Source organism: Cygnus atratus, chromosome 4 (genome assembly GCF_013377495.2).
Source record: "Cygnus atratus isolate AKBS03 ecotype Queensland, Australia chromosome 4, CAtr_DNAZoo_HiC_assembly, whole genome shotgun sequence".
Lineage (NCBI taxonomy): Eukaryota > Metazoa > Chordata > Aves > Anseriformes > Anatidae > Cygnus > Cygnus atratus.
The window spans coordinates 15,381,857-15,398,915 of record NC_066365.1 but is presented as its reverse complement, the minus strand read 5'-3'; the positions used below and the strand labels follow the sequence as shown (position 1 = coordinate 15,398,915).

The 17,059-nt window shown below is 41.8% G+C and overlaps 1 protein-coding gene across 2 annotated transcripts in view; it reads left to right on the top strand.

Annotated features, from left to right (window-relative positions):
• The window catches only part of SLC4A4 (solute carrier family 4 member 4), a 228,464-nt gene that overhangs the window by 133,736 nt on the left and 77,669 nt on the right, over positions 1 to 17,059 (top strand). For both annotated transcript variants that reach the window (XM_035542170.2, XM_035542018.2), the window contains exon 7: positions 9,684 to 9,760. In XM_035542170.2, coding sequence (XP_035398063.1) covers positions 9,684 to 9,760 — 77 coding nt within the window. The remainder of the gene's footprint in view (positions 1 to 9,683; positions 9,761 to 17,059) is intronic.

Genomic DNA, 17,059 nt, shown 5'->3' with positions numbered 1-17,059 from the left:
GACACAGCTATGGTAACAGACTGGCTGTTGGTACGTTTACAATTCCACAAGCAGGGCAAATGTCTCTCAAATTGCGTAGGAGGCTAGAAGGGAAACTCCTGGATGTTGGCAGCGCCTCTGCGTTTGGGCAATGATAGGCTCTTTTCCTATTTTATGGTTAAACAAGAAATCAAGCGTAGTGTTTTATTCAAATTACCTGTCTCAGGGAATTCCTAAAGTATAGAAATGTAAAGAAACCTGTACAATTGACTGTATTATATTACTTTAATTAGCACCTCTTTCATACACAGCAAGAATCTAATTGAAGGGGTTAAGACTTGCTCTGTTTACAACACATATCCACCTTCCACTTCTGTCTTGCATCTATTTTTGCTGAACAATAAGCTTGTAACAGCCTCCTCTTTTTTCAGCAGCTGGTGAGTGTTGAATTCTTCCTCTGTGCAGTTAAAGTCACTCATTGAGGAGTCATCAAAACCTCATGGAGTAAAGAGAAATTAAAACTTACTTAGGAGGTTTGAAGGTAAATCATGCACAGTGTATTATTTAACTACACCTCAGATGGCTAGCCCTGTCTCTTCCCCATACGGAGCCAGACATTCACTGCTGGTTTAAAAAGAAAATAATAGCTTGCTTATCCTGGGAGGATGATACTGGCAACGGGTGTTCATCTAAGTTCTCACTCCAGCCCCTGCTTATTTTTCATGGCTAGGGACATGCTTTGCTCAGACAGTCGGTGACTTAGTTTTTCGTTTGTTTGTTTTCGTGTTAGAAGGGACTGTGAGGGTCCTGTCTCTGTTGAACTGATTCTCAAAAAACTTTCCTGGCTTTGCTTAGCCTCCTGACTGACCTTCAGCCACTTCTTCTGTTTGTTTTTGCCTCTGTTTCCCCACCTGGAATGTTTCTATGTTGTGAGAATACGTAATGCGTTCTGTTTCATGACAGTTGAAGTGCTTTGAGCATTAAGGAGGAAGAGACCTGCATACAAGGGGAAATACTTCATGAATAGTTGTTACTGTTATTTATTATTTACACTTTAATGAAAAAATAACTCAATGAAATACATTCTGGGGTTATATCACACTCCATGGAGTTCAGTGAGTGCTCTCCTGTGATTCTGAAGGCAGAATTTGTCCTTTAGACAGATAAAAATTTAATGAGGCCAACAGGAGTGCAGCTGCCTTTCAGCATAGCTAATAACAATAATAAAAGTGCCATCAGCCCCAAGCACTCATAAATTTTCCTGGAGTTTCTTTCCAGGTAGATACTTTCTTTCAGTTTCTACCTTCTGTTTCAGTGTCAGTGAAACTCGCATACAATATTCATGCTGCATCCAGGTTAATGAGAACAACAGTCCCTCAGGACACAAGACCTGGGAAGTGCTTACTTCTCACCTCTATAGAATAGGATTTTGGGCTGATATGTTTAGGAAGCAGCTTGGTGTTCTGCTCGACTGATGTTTACTGCTGTTGTTAAAAAGGGTAACTCCTCATCTTTGGTCCAACCATAAGGCACCTTGATGTAAATTACAAGGTGCCCTGCTAATTTAGCTTACACAAGCTCTGTGTGTTTGTTAATGAAGCAGGCATGAAGCTTAACTAGACCCTGCAGTATGTTATGTCCAAAAAATGTTACGCAACTTACTGCCTCTTACTGGGCAATCACACTTTCCTCGGAACCTATGATTCTGTTAAGTATCTAATTGCATTCAATTACTTTGCAAAACATTTATTTAGGAAGCACTTTAGCATCATGTCATTAGCAGGGATTTTGCCCATGAATTTCCTTCATATTTTTTTCAAGTAATGCTACAGGTAAACATAAAATCCAAATTAAATAGTGACAAATTCATTCAAGTGTATATGATAGGTCTGAAATCTGAAAATATCCCCTGGATCCATGGTCGTCAAAAATACATAGGTGCCTGCATCTCATCAAAATGATTAAGTGACAAAGCCTTAAAGGCTTGAAAATCGTTTGTGCCTTTCTTACCTTTGCAGTAAACCTGTTATAGACTACTCTTGTGGTATTTAAACAGATTATTCAGAATTAAAAGTTTTGAATGTGTCCTAAGAGATTCTTCATGCATAAAGCAGGAAAAGAAGGTAAAGAAGCAGAAGTTGCTAGGACTTAGCCTCTAGAAAGGAGTGTACCTTCAGTCTGTTGTGTACTGTTGTGACTTTCTTTAAAGTACCTCAGGCCTGGGCATTCGGAGCTGACTTGCTGCATGAATGAGCCAATGCAGTTTGCAAACTGCATCGAGAAACTGTGCAACCTCCAGAGCGGCCATCTGCCTCCCCCGTGCTGCAGCGGCTCAGCGCTGACCCTCTCCAGCTGATCCCTGCGTGTTTGGAAACCGCACCCAGGATGACCGCGGCTGGCAGCAGCGCAGTCATCCCACTCCCACTTCTTTCGCTTCGCTGCTCCTCTTGATGACAGTCTAAATAGCAATCAGATTGGCAGAAACACTGAACTTTTGAGCGGCAAAGGTGTGCAGTGTGTGCTTTTTATTCATAACCGTGTCATAAAGATGGATATTTGGCCTTGCCCAGTGGTCGTGTTTGTGGGAGGATGTTTTCTGGGCAAGCCCTTTGCTCTTGGGAAAGAAATTGTGCAAAAGATGTTAATTTCTTGTTTGACGCTTGATGGAGGAGGATAAATCAAAGCAGTTCTTTGCTGTCCATTCAACAGGAAAAAGATGATTATCAAAAGCTGAGCAGACAAAGCTGTACTGAGCAATTACTAAAAGTTACCTTACAAAGACACTGCCCTCTTCATTTCTTTCTGTTGGTAGAAATTTGAGATGCACGATATGTTCATCAAGGACCTCCAGATACGTTCCAATTGAGCTCTTGCTTTTTTTTTTTGATGTTTTTTTTGTGTGTCTTGTTTTGTCAACTGGCTTTCTAAGAGTTCTCTGTGTTAATTCAGATGTGTCCTTTCCTGGCACAGGATACAGCATTTGAAGCGAGCCCCTGCAATAAATAATGTATATGCTAGAGGCTATCCAGCAGTCTTTGCCCATCTGGCACACCTTTGGGTTGTAATGCAGATCTGCCATTGGTTTGCCACTGTAGAAAATGAGAACAATGCTCACCGTTCCTTGTGCAGGTGCCTGAGGACTGTCTCATAAATGTTTGCCAGTACTTTGATGATGAAATTTGCCATGTGGTGCATATTTTCAACGGTTTTGTTTAAAAGTTTCCTGCCTGCCAGCATTTTGTATAACTTAACACCTGCGAGAGGCTTTGGCAAAATGTTGAAGAGAAGCGATCGAATCGTACTGAAAACAAGTTGGCAGAGGCTGTAGAAAACTGTGATGTGTTTATGTGTGAGTATTTAACCCTCATAAATAATGGCATGCTACCATTACCATGTGAATGGTGTCTGCGCTGCCCAAACACCTAATGAATGTTATTTATTTCTGCTGTGCTGACAGAGAAGCTTGGAAACAGTTGAGTTAAAATAACACTTGCACTGTCCTGCATTGGCTGATGCACCGAGAATGGCAGCTAGTAGCTGCTGAAAACTTCTCTGATTTTATTTTGATTCTGTATTAGAGTTCAGCTTTATCCAACTGAGTGTTTTTCATAGAAAATGCATCCCTGATCCCTTCAGAGAGCTGAATGATACAGTGCCAGATGAATAATAATAGTACAGGAAGAGAGAGGTTAAGCCATAAATGAGATACTTTCAAAAAAAAAAATCAAAACAGTGATGTGTTGAGCTGTTTGCATTATTTGAAGCATTACAGAAGAAGTTATGCATTTCCAAGCCCTAACTGGTGTATGTCTGGGTATGTATACAAGTCAGGATGCTGAAGTTGGCTCCTACAGGGAAGTGACCTGTTTTTTTCCTAAAGTACTGTGTGTCTGCCATTCTTACTGACTGCGCTGCTACCTGGCACTGCTCAGCACAACTCGAATCGCAGCTGCCTTACCCACTTGCTTGAAATCTGCTTCTAAGATGCTTGAATTTTAGACACCAGGGACGAAACATTGGTTCCAGAGCTGCCAACAGGGGAGATTTGTGCTCCTAATAAGTAGACTTACACCTTTGGTCTATGTCTTTGAACTATGCAGAAAGATGCACTTATAACTGCGAATGTTCGAACACTGTCACCTAACTCGCTTGCTTGTGCAATTGCTTGAGCGTTTCTTTCTTTTTTTTTTTCCCTTCGACTTTTCAACTTTGCTCTCTTCCTCCTCTCTGCTGCTGCTACTGTCTCCTGCTTGCAACACAAAAGCACGCAGCCCACTTGAGAGCTCCGTGCCCTGCCTAGCGACACGCACGCTGGATGATGAAATCCGAGTGCAGCGCAGCCCCAGCATGGGATGGCTCAGTAAGTTGGGGCAGGGGGACAGGGGAGCGGGCTGGGCTACTGCACTCGGCTGGGGAGATCCGAGGAAGAGCAACGGGAAACTTGTACTCATTGGTGTCTTAATGCTTGCTGCTGTATTAACAGTGGGGAGACTGGAAGCCCATTCCTGGTGGAATGGCTGCTGCTCTGTCTGTCCATTTACTCCCACTATCCCCACTCTGTGCTCCTTTTTCGCTTTTTTGCTTCTTTCTTTTGCGTTTCCCATCTGTGCTGGAACAGGTAGGTCAGCCTGCGCTCCCTTTCAGGCAGTGGTCTCTCTCCTAACCCATCTAGCAAAATTTCATACATGTATTGAAGTATGCTTTGGCCGTTAAAAGGGTTTCATGAATTTTGCAATCAGTGCAACACTATAAATGCAACAAGCTTAAATATTTTGATTTCCATACAAATTAAAGACAAAAATAGGTTCCCTTTGTCACACAGCTCGCAGGCACCACCAGCTTTGTCTCTCTGTGATGAGCTGGGCTTTTCTCAGGCCCTGCTTTTCTCTTTTTATCCTTTGTAAAATATTACTCATCAGGAACCTTGCTGATCACAGAGGAGTGTGCTGTTCCCACAGGAAGGGACAACTTACTGCACCGATGACGCAGAGATGTTCTTTATAGCCACAGCAATCTGTAGAAATCTGAATTTCAGGATATTGACTGTGAAGGATGGCTACCAAGCCTATTAGTAGAATGAGGCAGTAACACAGAGGGGTTTGGACTGATTGCCTTACTTTTTGCACCACTTTTTGCACTTCACTGAGCACAGCCAAGGAGAGGCTTGCATTGCCTTTGCTGGAGAGACAGCAATATAAATGAGGCCTGAATCAGGAAATTACCCTTAGCAAACTGTGTAAGGGTGAACATCATGAGCCAAAGTCTTTGGCTGAGGTCTCAGCAGCGGAAACCTTTCACTTCACTGGTTTGTTCGGGGCACTGAGATTCTGCAGACTGATAGGCTTGTTGCTTCCTTCTGCTCCCATATTCTGCTCTATTCAGGGGAGCTACTCGGCTGAGGACTGCAAGTTTTTAAGGTCCCCCTCTTTTTTAAGTCTCTCTCAGAAGTGATGTTGCTAGATTTACTACAGACGTTACTTTGTCACAGGAAGCCCCAAATATCTGAGCATCCATTAGGAATGTGAGTTAGAAGGGATTTAGGCTGTACAAATTTGAACAATGATGTCCACAAAGCCAAATGGCTTTTGATACAGGTTTGCACACACCACATTGTGCATTTGTAGTAGCACTTTTCTCTTACAGTGATTTTGCTTGGCAGTCAGGATACATTCAGGGATTTGGGGAAAATTTCCAAATGCAAGCAGGGGCACGGTCAGGTTTCTTAGGTCAGCAAAGCGGGTTGAAGGTGATGTTTGTGGTTTCCAATCTGTGTTCCAGAGATCGTCCAAGTCAGTACTGAGTGGGAGTAATCTGAATTTCAGGACCTAGTAAAGCATCTTCAAAGGATGATATGCACAGACACCAAATTTTAGGGAAAAAGAATCATATTGCATGCTCAAGAGGTTTTGGCTGTCTGAATTTTTGTTGCAAAGAGATGGAGATATGAATCATGTTACCCTGAGAGCTCTGTTTAAGCTGGGATTATGAGACACTTTCTACCTCCAAAGAACAAAGAGTATCTTTTAAAGTTTTGGTACTCAGATCTTTTAATGCAAGGCCAGTCTGACAACTGAAAAAGGGAGTGAATAAGGTCTGCATGTTTTGCCAAGAAGCTGAAGTTATGGGTAATGTGCTCACAGCTGCTCTTGGGATTAACTCAGAAACAAGTGCAGGTGCAGGCTGGCTTTCTTCTCAGGCCCAGGTCCTTCTGCCTGGTAGGCACTCTGAAACGAGTGCTATCATACAAGCAGTTTCCTTAGAGAAAGTATCAGACCAGTGCTGAATTGCCAGCTAGGGTCTTAAGGGCAGGAGGGGGACATTCTTCATCCAAAAGGAGTTTCTTGAGACACCTCCACCACAGAGGTTTGTGCTTCTTGTACAGCATTTAGTCTGATGCCCTCACTTCTGGGCTCCAAACATTTGTCCTTGCTCAGCCTTGTAGTGGCAGTTACAGCTGTAGCAGTGATGGCTTAAGAGTATTTGCAAGGTTGTGTTTGTAGGGAAAGGTGGTATCTTTATTAAATCAATAAGTACAAGCAGAGAAGAAGCAAGGGTTTTCTTTGGCACATTTGTCTGTCCAGGTTTGGAATAAAAATGGAAAACCTCAAGAAAAGTATGCCTTGAGAAGAGCTGCTGTGAGTTTGTTGTGGTTATGTTGATCATGTTGGGAAATTCAGAGAAAGGGTAATTGGCATTTGAGAAGCAGAAAGAGGCTACTAGCAAGAGGTGATAGTCATTAGCCACTTCCTCTAGCAAGAAGGGTAATTATCTCCTAAGGAATGTTCAGTCCTGGATGAATAATAAAAAGGGAAACAAATGTTGTAATCCAGAAAATGATCAGCTATGAAAGCTGTGGACTCTCATTTTAGTCTGTTTATTCCAGAATTGGACCTAGAACTTTGGAAAACCACCAAAGCAGTATGCAGAAAATGAAGAGAAAGCTTCAGCAGATGCCTTTCTCTACAGTTATGTAGCGCGGCTCTTCCAAATAAAATGCATTAAAACCACACTAAAAACTGCAAAAAATAAAATCATCAATATTTTCTGCACTTCCAAAAAGCTTTTTGGAAGCCATACTTAGTTCCTTCTCAGCTGGAGGCATTAATCTTGCCAGGATTCAAAGGTCTCATGGTAAGACTGGAAGACGAGGGAATTGATCTCTGCAACACCATCTCTCCATCAGCATCAGAGGAACAGCTCTCCTGAACTGGCCTTGTGCAGGTGGGCAGTGCGTTATACGCAGCTCTGAGAGCAGCCTGCGAATAAGACCTTCTCAGTAGGTCTCTGAACTTCTCCGGATCTGTTTAACTCTGCTGAACACTTTGGTGTTTAATTTCTGTCACTTGGTAGCACATATGTGGACTAATAGGAACTTTGCTTTGATTCACTGAACTGCATGAGACCAATTATCAGTGTGCACTAGCTTTCACATTTTCAAGAAAGTGCTTCCCTGTTTCTTTAATTGATTTTATTGGCTCAGATTTGCAAAACAGCCATGTGTGTATCTCTGTATAGAGCTTCAGTCTTTCATTTTAATTTATAGGTACATTTATGTACTTGTCAAAGATTTCCCAGAGTTGGCAGTATCTGAGCAACCTTTCACAGATAATTAATTGCACCATTAAAAAAAAAAAAAAAGGAGCCCTGGGTTTCAATAATGGGCTTCAGGTTTCCAAGAATCTTGTTTTATTTTGATTATATTTTCCATCTTTGCTTTTTACCACGTTTATTAAATATTCATATCACAGAAGGTATTACGAACACCTTTTTAGAAACACTAAGTAGTGTCTATTCCATGTAACAGACGCAATACACATGAACAAGTTTGAGCACTTTTTCGCTGTTTTATTTATGTGCTTATCTCCTGCCTACAGATTCATATCAAACAGTCAATCAAACATTGTAAACATTTCTAAGTCTGGCTTGCTAATAATTAATTAGGAGAATGGTTACTAATATATGTAGCTTAAACCAGTCTTACAAGTTGCATTTCTCACTTGATGAGTAAACATACTTGTAAAAACTTTGTAGACATAGGTGGGGTCTTAAACCTGGCTGGCAGTAACAGCAGGAAGAAGAAGAAGCCGGGATCCTCCTTTTATGACATACACTTGTGCTCTGCTTTTGCTGTGTTGTCATCCCTGGTTGTGGCAATAACACGCAGCAGCTATACTGTGATTCAAAGTGGCTCAAAAGAAAGAAAGCCCGTAAGTCTGCCTCCATATACATTGAATATGTTGTAAAGAAAACCCAGCTCTGGAAGTCCAGATCTTTTACTTACTACTTGTTTTTGATTTCTTTTTTTATTATTATTTTTATTTTTTTTCTTGGTATGCAGATTTATTACAGAGCTTGTTTTCGGTGGGAGTTGATGAACATTGCAAGGTTGGACTTTCATTTCATTACAAATATAGAACCATAACTTTAATGAACATTGTCTGAAACCATACCCTAACCCAGAAATACCTCTGTGCCATTTCTTTTTGAGTGTTTTCTGTCCTTCCAGTTCTGTTCACGATCAGAAACTCTGTGATAATGGCTCCTGTTGATACGCTTGTGGTTCCTGTGAGAGTGGAAAAGAGGGGCAAAAAATTTCAGAAGAATTAAAAAACAAAACCAAACAAATGAACATGCTGACTGCTGGGATATCATGCCCATTCCAGAAGTCTTCTTTGCCCTTTAATGATTTTTCTTCTTACATGATTATGGCTATTTCTGTGTTTCTTCAGTTTTAAGACTTTTAGTGGCACTGTAGAACTGAGCTCTCAAATCATGGTAGGGTTGTTTTTGCAAGATCTTTAGGATTATTTTCTTAGGTTTTGCTAGTCCTTGAGAACATAAGAAGTAGGGTTGTTTTTGCAAGATCTTTAGGATTATTTTCTTAGGTTTTGCTAGTGCTTGAGAACATAAGAAGAAGCATGGAAAATGGTCTGTAAAAGAGCAAGCAGTTCCTGACTAGCTCAGCTGACATTGTGTGAGGCTTACAGATGAGCAGTTAGTCTCTGAAAGAGAAGTGGAGGTTAAATGTTTCAGCTCTTGGTCTCTGGTGCTTTTCTCTCCCTCTAGAGAGAGAGAGAAGTCTCACCACTCTGCTGGTGTCAGGTGCTGGGGACTTTTTGGCTTTCATTTTGGTGCACACACAGTTTTAAACAGTAAAACCTTTAAGGTTCTTAAGTTTAGTTAACATGGTTACTTGGGGAAAGGTAGATTTTGGTTTTTGGCTGTTTCAAAAGACCAAGAGCTGCCAACCTTCCTCACTGTGTGAGCTGCATCCTGAAGTCTCAGATGCTGAGGAGTGCGGGGCAGATGCTACTTAAGTAGGTGAGCTACAACAAGGGCTTGGCAGGGAGAAGTGACCATGAGGGTTTCACCGATCTGTTGAGAGATGGGTTTGTGATGGGGTGACCCAGTTGCATCCATCTCAGCAGCGATTTGCTACTCTGCTTCCCACCCTGAGACAGGGATTATGGGAAGTCCTGAGAGATTTCTGCTGTCCTAGGAGCTGTGGATCAGTGATGACCAAAGTTTAGCATCTTTTTATCCCATGTGCCACGTGAAGTTACAGAAAGCAGCCTGTCAGGGTCTTAAATTGCCCACATCAACCTCCCTTGAGCATGGAAAGGTGTTGCTGTAGCCTGAGCCTCTGTGTTCTTCTGACTGGATTGAAACAGGTGCTTTAATTGGTATTGACATTGTTCTTACAGGCAGTCCAGCCATGACTCACAGAAATCTGACTTCCACCAGTCTGAATGACATCTCTGACAAGCCTGAGAAAGATCAGGTAAGCTTCAGATTCAGACTTCACTTGGTGATGTGTGTGGTTAGGAGCCAGGTGTTGGGGAAAGAGACTTTGTACCGGAAAGCTGAAGCAGAAGAAGAGAGCGAGCAAGGTGAGTCAAGTATTTCTGAGTCCAGTGACTGGATCCTCCACTTATGAAGCATCAGTCCCTGAAATAAGGAGGTTAAACTCTTGCAAAGTGTGAAGCAAGTGGCACCATGTATGGAAGCTGTCTGACATCCTGCTGATATCCATGAGAAAGGAATGGATGACCTCCAGGTCTTGATGTCTGTCTGGTCGTCTTCTTGCTGAAAAGAGGGTCTTAAGGGGTTTCAGCAAGGGTCTCATGTCACATGGCACAGTAGCTATGGTCACACAGCATTCAGGCATGTATTCACACGGGAGACAGGGTAGATTAGGAGTGTTTAAGGGGATGTGTCCCTACTACAGCAGCTGGTGTAATAGGGTGTGTTGCATTGCTTCAGAAATGCAACCCTGCTAAAAAAGGTAAGTGTGGAAGAACACCTTCAAAATGCAGATGAAAAACAAAGTTATAATTGGCCTTTGTACCTGCAGAACTGAATTTGACTAATTTCTTAGAATAGGGTAATGTTTATAGTTAATCATTGGGCTTTCTTTTGTGTGTGTTCTCGTCCTTACTGAGAGCATAAGTGTCTGAGGGGTAAAGAGTTTGAATTTGAACTCTTAGAAAACTGGTGTCTGGATAAGGTCTCTGTGCAAAATTTGTCTTGTTTAAAAAGTGGGTTATTCTCAAAGCATGATTATTTCTTTTGGAGAATCTTTTTCCTGTGTTTTTCAGTGCTCTCTACTCCCATGGTTATTCTGAATGCAAATGACAGTTACTTTGGAAAACTATTTGGGTAACACAATATATGCAGGCCAGCTGAGAAGGACTCTAGCTAGGATTCAGCTATTCTTCAGTCCAGTCCTCCTATCTTTTCTCCCTCTCCTGGCATGTGATTTATGCCACTGTTACTTCCAGTTATTTATATATATATATATATGTATTACCTTCCCATATGGTATGTGAAAAATCCATGTAAAAGGAAGAAATGGCTGATAAGACAAAAAGCCTCATAATGCTAAATGTGCAGAATTTATATAATAGTGCAATGCAAAAATCCTCCTCTAGTACCTCTTTTAATACGGTGGAAAGAAAAAGCGTGCCGTGTGTTTTGCATTGACCACATTCATTCAAAGTTGTCATTCAAAGTTGTACCATACAGCGGCATTGTTTATATTTTTTTACTCCACAATATGTTTTCATTATTGTATTCCTCACACAGGGAAGGAGTACAATTGTAAAACAGCTTTTTCATTGGAAAGACTGCTGTTTTGCATTTTTAATCACACTGTAATTGGGGTCTTATAGACAGAGTAGCAGAAAACTAGGTCTGAACTTAGCAGCAGGCTTCTTAGATTTCAGCGCTACAAACAGCCTCAATTGTCCCTCCTGCTGAAATGTCTGTGGACACATACAGATAATAGACTTTTTGTGTAGAATTGAGTATAAAAATAGATGTCTTGGTTGGGCTCCTACTGAGTTCTGTTAATAAATCCAATTTGGAAGTGTGCTCCAAAGTTTTAACTTTCAGAATAGATAATACTTGACTGTTTATAGTGAAAACCGTTACTTTAAAACTAACTAGTTCCAAAAAGCTGTTTAGTTAATTAGCCCGTGTCCTGCTGATGAACTTTGCACAATGGAACCCTTGTACTGTATGCTTGTTGAAGCTGGCCTGATAGATCACCTCAGACCTCAATTTTCATTACTGATTGACTGAAACTCCTGTCTTGATAAAGTCTGCGAAACTCTGATGATGCCTGGCAAGTTTCGGGAGCAGAACGTAGCATGCTGTACAGCCATGAGGGAATAATTCATGGTGTTATGACAACAGGAGCTGGAAAGAGAACAGATTTTCTTGCCTTGACAGCAGAGTGACTGGCTTTCATTATCTTGGTATCCCATCTGGAAGCCTGACAGTTATTGAGGCCATCCAGTGAGATACGAGTCTGCTAAAGAAAGAGGCTATGCCATTTTCTATTTATTTGTGTATGTGCGTGTATATCAGAGGCCAGCTTGTCTTTAAACTGCGACAGGTTGAAGTTAGTTTGTAACAGTTGCTTGGAGCAGGATTGGGATCTGAGCTCTTTGATCAATCGCTATTTTTGCAAATATAAAGGAGAGTATTGCGTGTGTGTGTTTTAAAGGAAAAAAGGCTTTGAACAAATTTTTAGATAACATCAGTAATTTTTCTGCCTACCTAGATCCTTACTTTCAGTTTTGTAACCTTTAATGCTAATTGGAATGGTGCAATTAACAGTAGTGACATTATAACCAGAATACTTCCTTTATCTGTTTCAATAGGTTCTTACTGAGCAGAAAGACACCTAGGTAAAATCAAAGTAGAGGGTTCTGGATGCTCTCTCTTCAAACTGCAAAATGTGCTCCTCAGATTTTTTCCTTCTTTCTCTCTTGCCCCCTGTATGGAGAAGAGTTGGTGGCAAGTGCTTTGCAATTATAGTACGACCTCCAGCTCTCCCTTTATTTAGTTTGGCAGAGTGGGTTTTGTGATTGCCACATGTGACTACACAGAGAGGGAACAGTGGAGCATACTTTAGAACAGCTCTTGCCCTGTAGAGCCCTGCTAGCTCCTGCCAGTAGGTTCAGGACTCTCTCCTACCTAGAAGCAGCTGTAGCACTTTGAAGTAGCCATACTGACTAAGCCTCTGACCCCAGTGATTTTTAACTTTCTGCTTCTTGAGATGCTGTCTCCCCATTCAGCAACAGTTCCCTCGTGTACTGTTGGAAAAGCAGGCTGGTCCTGGGCATCCACCTGTTGCTTTTCCCAGGCTGCCTTAAGGTCAAAGTTGAAAACCGGTGTCTCCCATCGTATGACGCTGGTATTTCTTTGCAACATTTGTTTGGGATTGTCCTCTGTGCACCCAAACCAGGAGCAGATGTCTCTTGGCACGCTGCAGTTGCCTCATCACTAGTGGGCCATTTGCCTTTAGTGGGGACCTTCCAAGTTGGCAGGAGGTGGTGAATCCTCTGCAGGCTTTGTGAAGACAGAGTGGTGGTTATGTGAGTTTTACCATAGACATTGGGTTTACAAAGTGGGGATGTGTCTGCTTTAAGTACTGAATCATTGAGTTCAACTCTATGTTTCTAACAACTGAGGATTTCCAAGAGTGGACTTTGAGGTTAGAGTGAACAAAACAAGCCTGGAAAAGGTCAGAAGAGGAGCCTCTAGTAAGGGGGAAGCTCTCTGCAGAAGAGCGGAATGCGTTGGCATGTTATCTAATACACTTGGCCACTTCTCTCTCCTCTAGGAGCTGGCCTACTACTGGCAGCAGTGCTTCAGTGTGGTCACCTGGGCAGTGCTGCTTTCAGGTGGCTTTTTTGTTGTTGCTTTTTAAGATAGTTCAGTTAAGGGGCAGTAAGTGGGCAGGACCTCAGCTACAAAGGCAAAAGCCTGAGACTGATTCTTCCAAACACAAACACTTCTCCAAGGCATCGGCTGTCAAGCGTGGTCTCCTGAGCCTATTTTTCAATCTGTGTGGGGAGCTGGGATTGCAGAATCAATTGAGGTTTCAGGTGAGCTGGTTACCTCTTGCACAATTGCCTTGCTATGTGGAGAAGCAGCTATGCTAACACAGCTCTATTAAGAGACTTGAGCTAAGACAGATGCATGCATGACTTAGTGAGCCCATGCCATGGCAGCATCTATTGGAGATAGCTGTATCTGTCACAGCAAGATGGAGAGGTGTTAAAACTGCCTGGGATATAGCTGAGGACGTAGCAGTGGAGTGTACTAGAAAGCAATGGACAATATTTGGGTTTTCCTTGAAGATGTTTTAGAGAATCCTCCCTGAGGGATGCCTTCCTTGAGGTTTGCATGAGCCTGTTTTGTCCTGTCCTGCAGAATCCTTGTGAGGAAATCAAATGCCAACATTTAAAGGCAAGTACATGGTGGAGCAGTTGGACTGCCGTGCTTCAGGGTCAGAGGAGTAATAAGTGACCGAGGGAAGTGAGAGAAGACAATAACCATCAGCTTTCCCATGACTGAAACCTCTATAATGAGGAGCCAGGCTTTGCTTCACTACACAGATGCTGGACCTGGTTTGATGCCCTGCTCAGCTCTGTGGCCTTCTCACAGAGTGCAAAGATAAGTTTGAAGGCTGGCAGCACTGGAAAGAGGCACATTAGAAAATATTTACAGTGGTTTCAAGACTCACTGACATGAGTACAGGAACTGGTAATAACAAGAGATAAGATTTTATTAAAATCCTACATAACACTCAGGTTTACCTGTATTAAGCTTTGTGAGGTTGGTTCCTCTGCCCTTAGGGAAGGGACTGTTTTATGCTTACTTTGGATTTACTTTGATCTTGGTTTTGTTTTGTTTTTCTCATACTCTTTGCTGTCTTAATACAGTTTTCAGAGTTAATCTTCCTTACTGGGTAACCATTAAGCTGTTGTCAGAGGCAAAGAAAATGAACTTAAGATCCCTCTTGGAAAAGGCTGGAGTCAGGAAAGGACGCTCAGGCTCGTTCCAAAGGATCGGCCGAGCAAGCGCTGCCCATTCCCAAAGTGCCAGGGCAAAGAGCCATCAGCTAGAGGAAGGGGGAAGAGGCTCCTTGGCTGAAAGGCAGTGAAGGAGCAGGCTTTACTTACAGATGGGTGCTTCCAAAGGGTTCACCATTGGCCTTGCTGTTTGCTTTGAAACCACCATTAGCTCAGTCATGCTAATGCTGAACCTTTCTTAAAGCTGCCATAGTAAGTGTTCTCTGGTGGACACAGATGGCTGTCTGCAGACCTCTTAGCCTGAAAGGAGAAAGTTTTGTACATAGTCTGTCCCCAGAGACAACAGTTTGTGTGCACTTAAAGAGCACAAGTCATTTCTCTATTGGAAAGTAAGAGAATGTGGGGGGACTGCAGTTCCCCATTATTATATAATATATAAAAATATTAGATACATAATCATTATAAAAAAATAAAAATATTGTAAGATATGTAAAAGGCAGTTCTTCATTATGTTAGTTACCTCTATTTTAGACCTGTGACCTCTGCTACTTACACACACTCCATGTATGCCCGGTGCTGGCACCTGTAATTTTGTGACAGCATTTTTATAGCAGTAACCTTCATCCAGATCTGCTCCTTGCAGTATCTGACAGGACAGCAGCACAAGTGTCAGTGCTGGGGAAGCACTTCTTGGAACTGGGGCTGAATGTACAAACCCAGCACTCTACAGCTGACCCTGCTACACTGCTGCAGTACTTCAGACCTGTGCAGTTGGTTTATTCTTTGATAATTTTAAGATCATTGCACTAATATTTACTGTCATCTTGTTCTCTGAAATCCATTTCAATGTACCATTATTCACTAAACAACAACAACAATCTTATCGTAGCTTAAATGTCCATTTATTCTCTCTTTCCCCTCTGACATGAAGTGTTTATGGACATGTGAAAAGCAATTAAGATTAGAAACTTTATCAAAGGAGAGATTGCTTCATGAAAAATGGAGCTAGAACTTTTTCATTTGCTTTGTGTAATTCTGTTTTGTATACTTCAGACTAGATGAAATAACATTGCCATCAGAGTAAGACTGTCAGGTCATAAAATGATATAGAAATCTCAAAGTAATAAAGCCCTGGGTTATTTGTAAGGTAGGTGTCTGCAACATTTAAAATGCCATAGTATGCTTTTTTTTTCCCCCTTAAATTTATGGAAAGCAAATGATTTTAAAGCTGAGACAACAAAAAAAGGGGCTAGTTACCAAAATGCAGAGTTTGCAGAAAATCTTCAAGTATGTGTTTACTTGTCACGAAAGCTACATTGATCATATTGATACAGATTGCACACGTCTATGAGTCAAAGCACAATGCTTCCATGCTTCCTACCTCCACTCCATCTACTGGTTACTCTTCATACACTGGCAGTCACAACTGATGGTCTGGGAAAAGGGATATTAATTATGACATATTTTATTGTCTATTTTGGTAGTGCAGAGTCAGTAATGGCCAATGGCAACATAATGTGTGGACATCAAAACTTCGCTGTAACAGCTGTATGGTCAGTATGGTGGGGTAGTATCAAACCAAGCTTCTTTGTACCATGCCTGAACTGTGAAAAACATCAGGCTCTCACTCATTGTGTCCTGGTTTCTTGGATCTTTTTGCTTCTCTCTTTCTGCCTCTGATTCTTTGTCTTTTCACAGGTAAGTCATGGGAAAAGGCTGAGCTGCAACTGTAGGGGGAAATAACTATTTTCCTCTGGTAGAGCACAGCACTGTCCCCATTAATTCATTTTCAGCTTTCACCAGACCACTCAGCTCACCTTTTCTGGCCACTTGCATAGAACAGATTGTACAGTGATATCCATAGGCAGCAGCAAGCCATAATTTCTGGTAGAGCAGAAGTATATGTATTTTCTCTGGGGCACGTTCAGTCTTGATTTAGTCTTATGCTGTTATTTCAGGGCATTGGGATCTGTTGACGATCACCAAAGTAATACAAAGCTTTTGCCAGTCAAGTCCCCGGTTGAGCTCGTAGGATAAAAAGCCGTGACAGGATGTTTAATCATCTCTCTACAACACAAAACAGGGAGGTTTACAGGGGACAGAAGCGATGAGGGGAAGAAGGCTTTTCTTCCCATTTTTAATGCCACTTGGTAAACATGCTGTGTTTCAGGAGGTGTAACAACAGGAAAAAAAAAGGGGAGCTCCAAAGGAAGTCTTCCCTTTCCTCCTCCAGAGCATGTGGGAAGCTTGCCCTGGAGCTAAACAAAAGGCTTGATTCATTCCTGCTGCCAATTTCATATCTGTCAGCGGTGCTAAGCACCCAGACAGCTATGTGTGGTTAGCAGTGTATTATTTATGAATATTGAAGTTAGATAATTTGCATGAACCGGCTCCTCTCTGCCATGAGAATGACAACTTGATTCATTGTACTGTATTGCATTTAGATTGCAAAAGAGACTGGTTCAGCATCCTGAGCGTCTTTCAGAAGACGCCAGGGCCCTGACTCAAATTGCTCTAATGATAAGTAGCTTCAATAAAGGACACTGATTTTTGATTTTGCTGTTTTATCATGTTTTTGTTTCAGAATTGCTTGATGTTTTGGCAGTTTATAAGGATAATTAAGGAAGAGGTGGTGTGTTCTGTTTCATTGTATTTTTATTGGCAGAACAGTTCTTTTTGAGGTAGCAGTGTGGAGAAGTGATTTGCCTTCATTTGTCTTATTTTATGAGCTGTTTTCTGCAGTTAATGTGCTG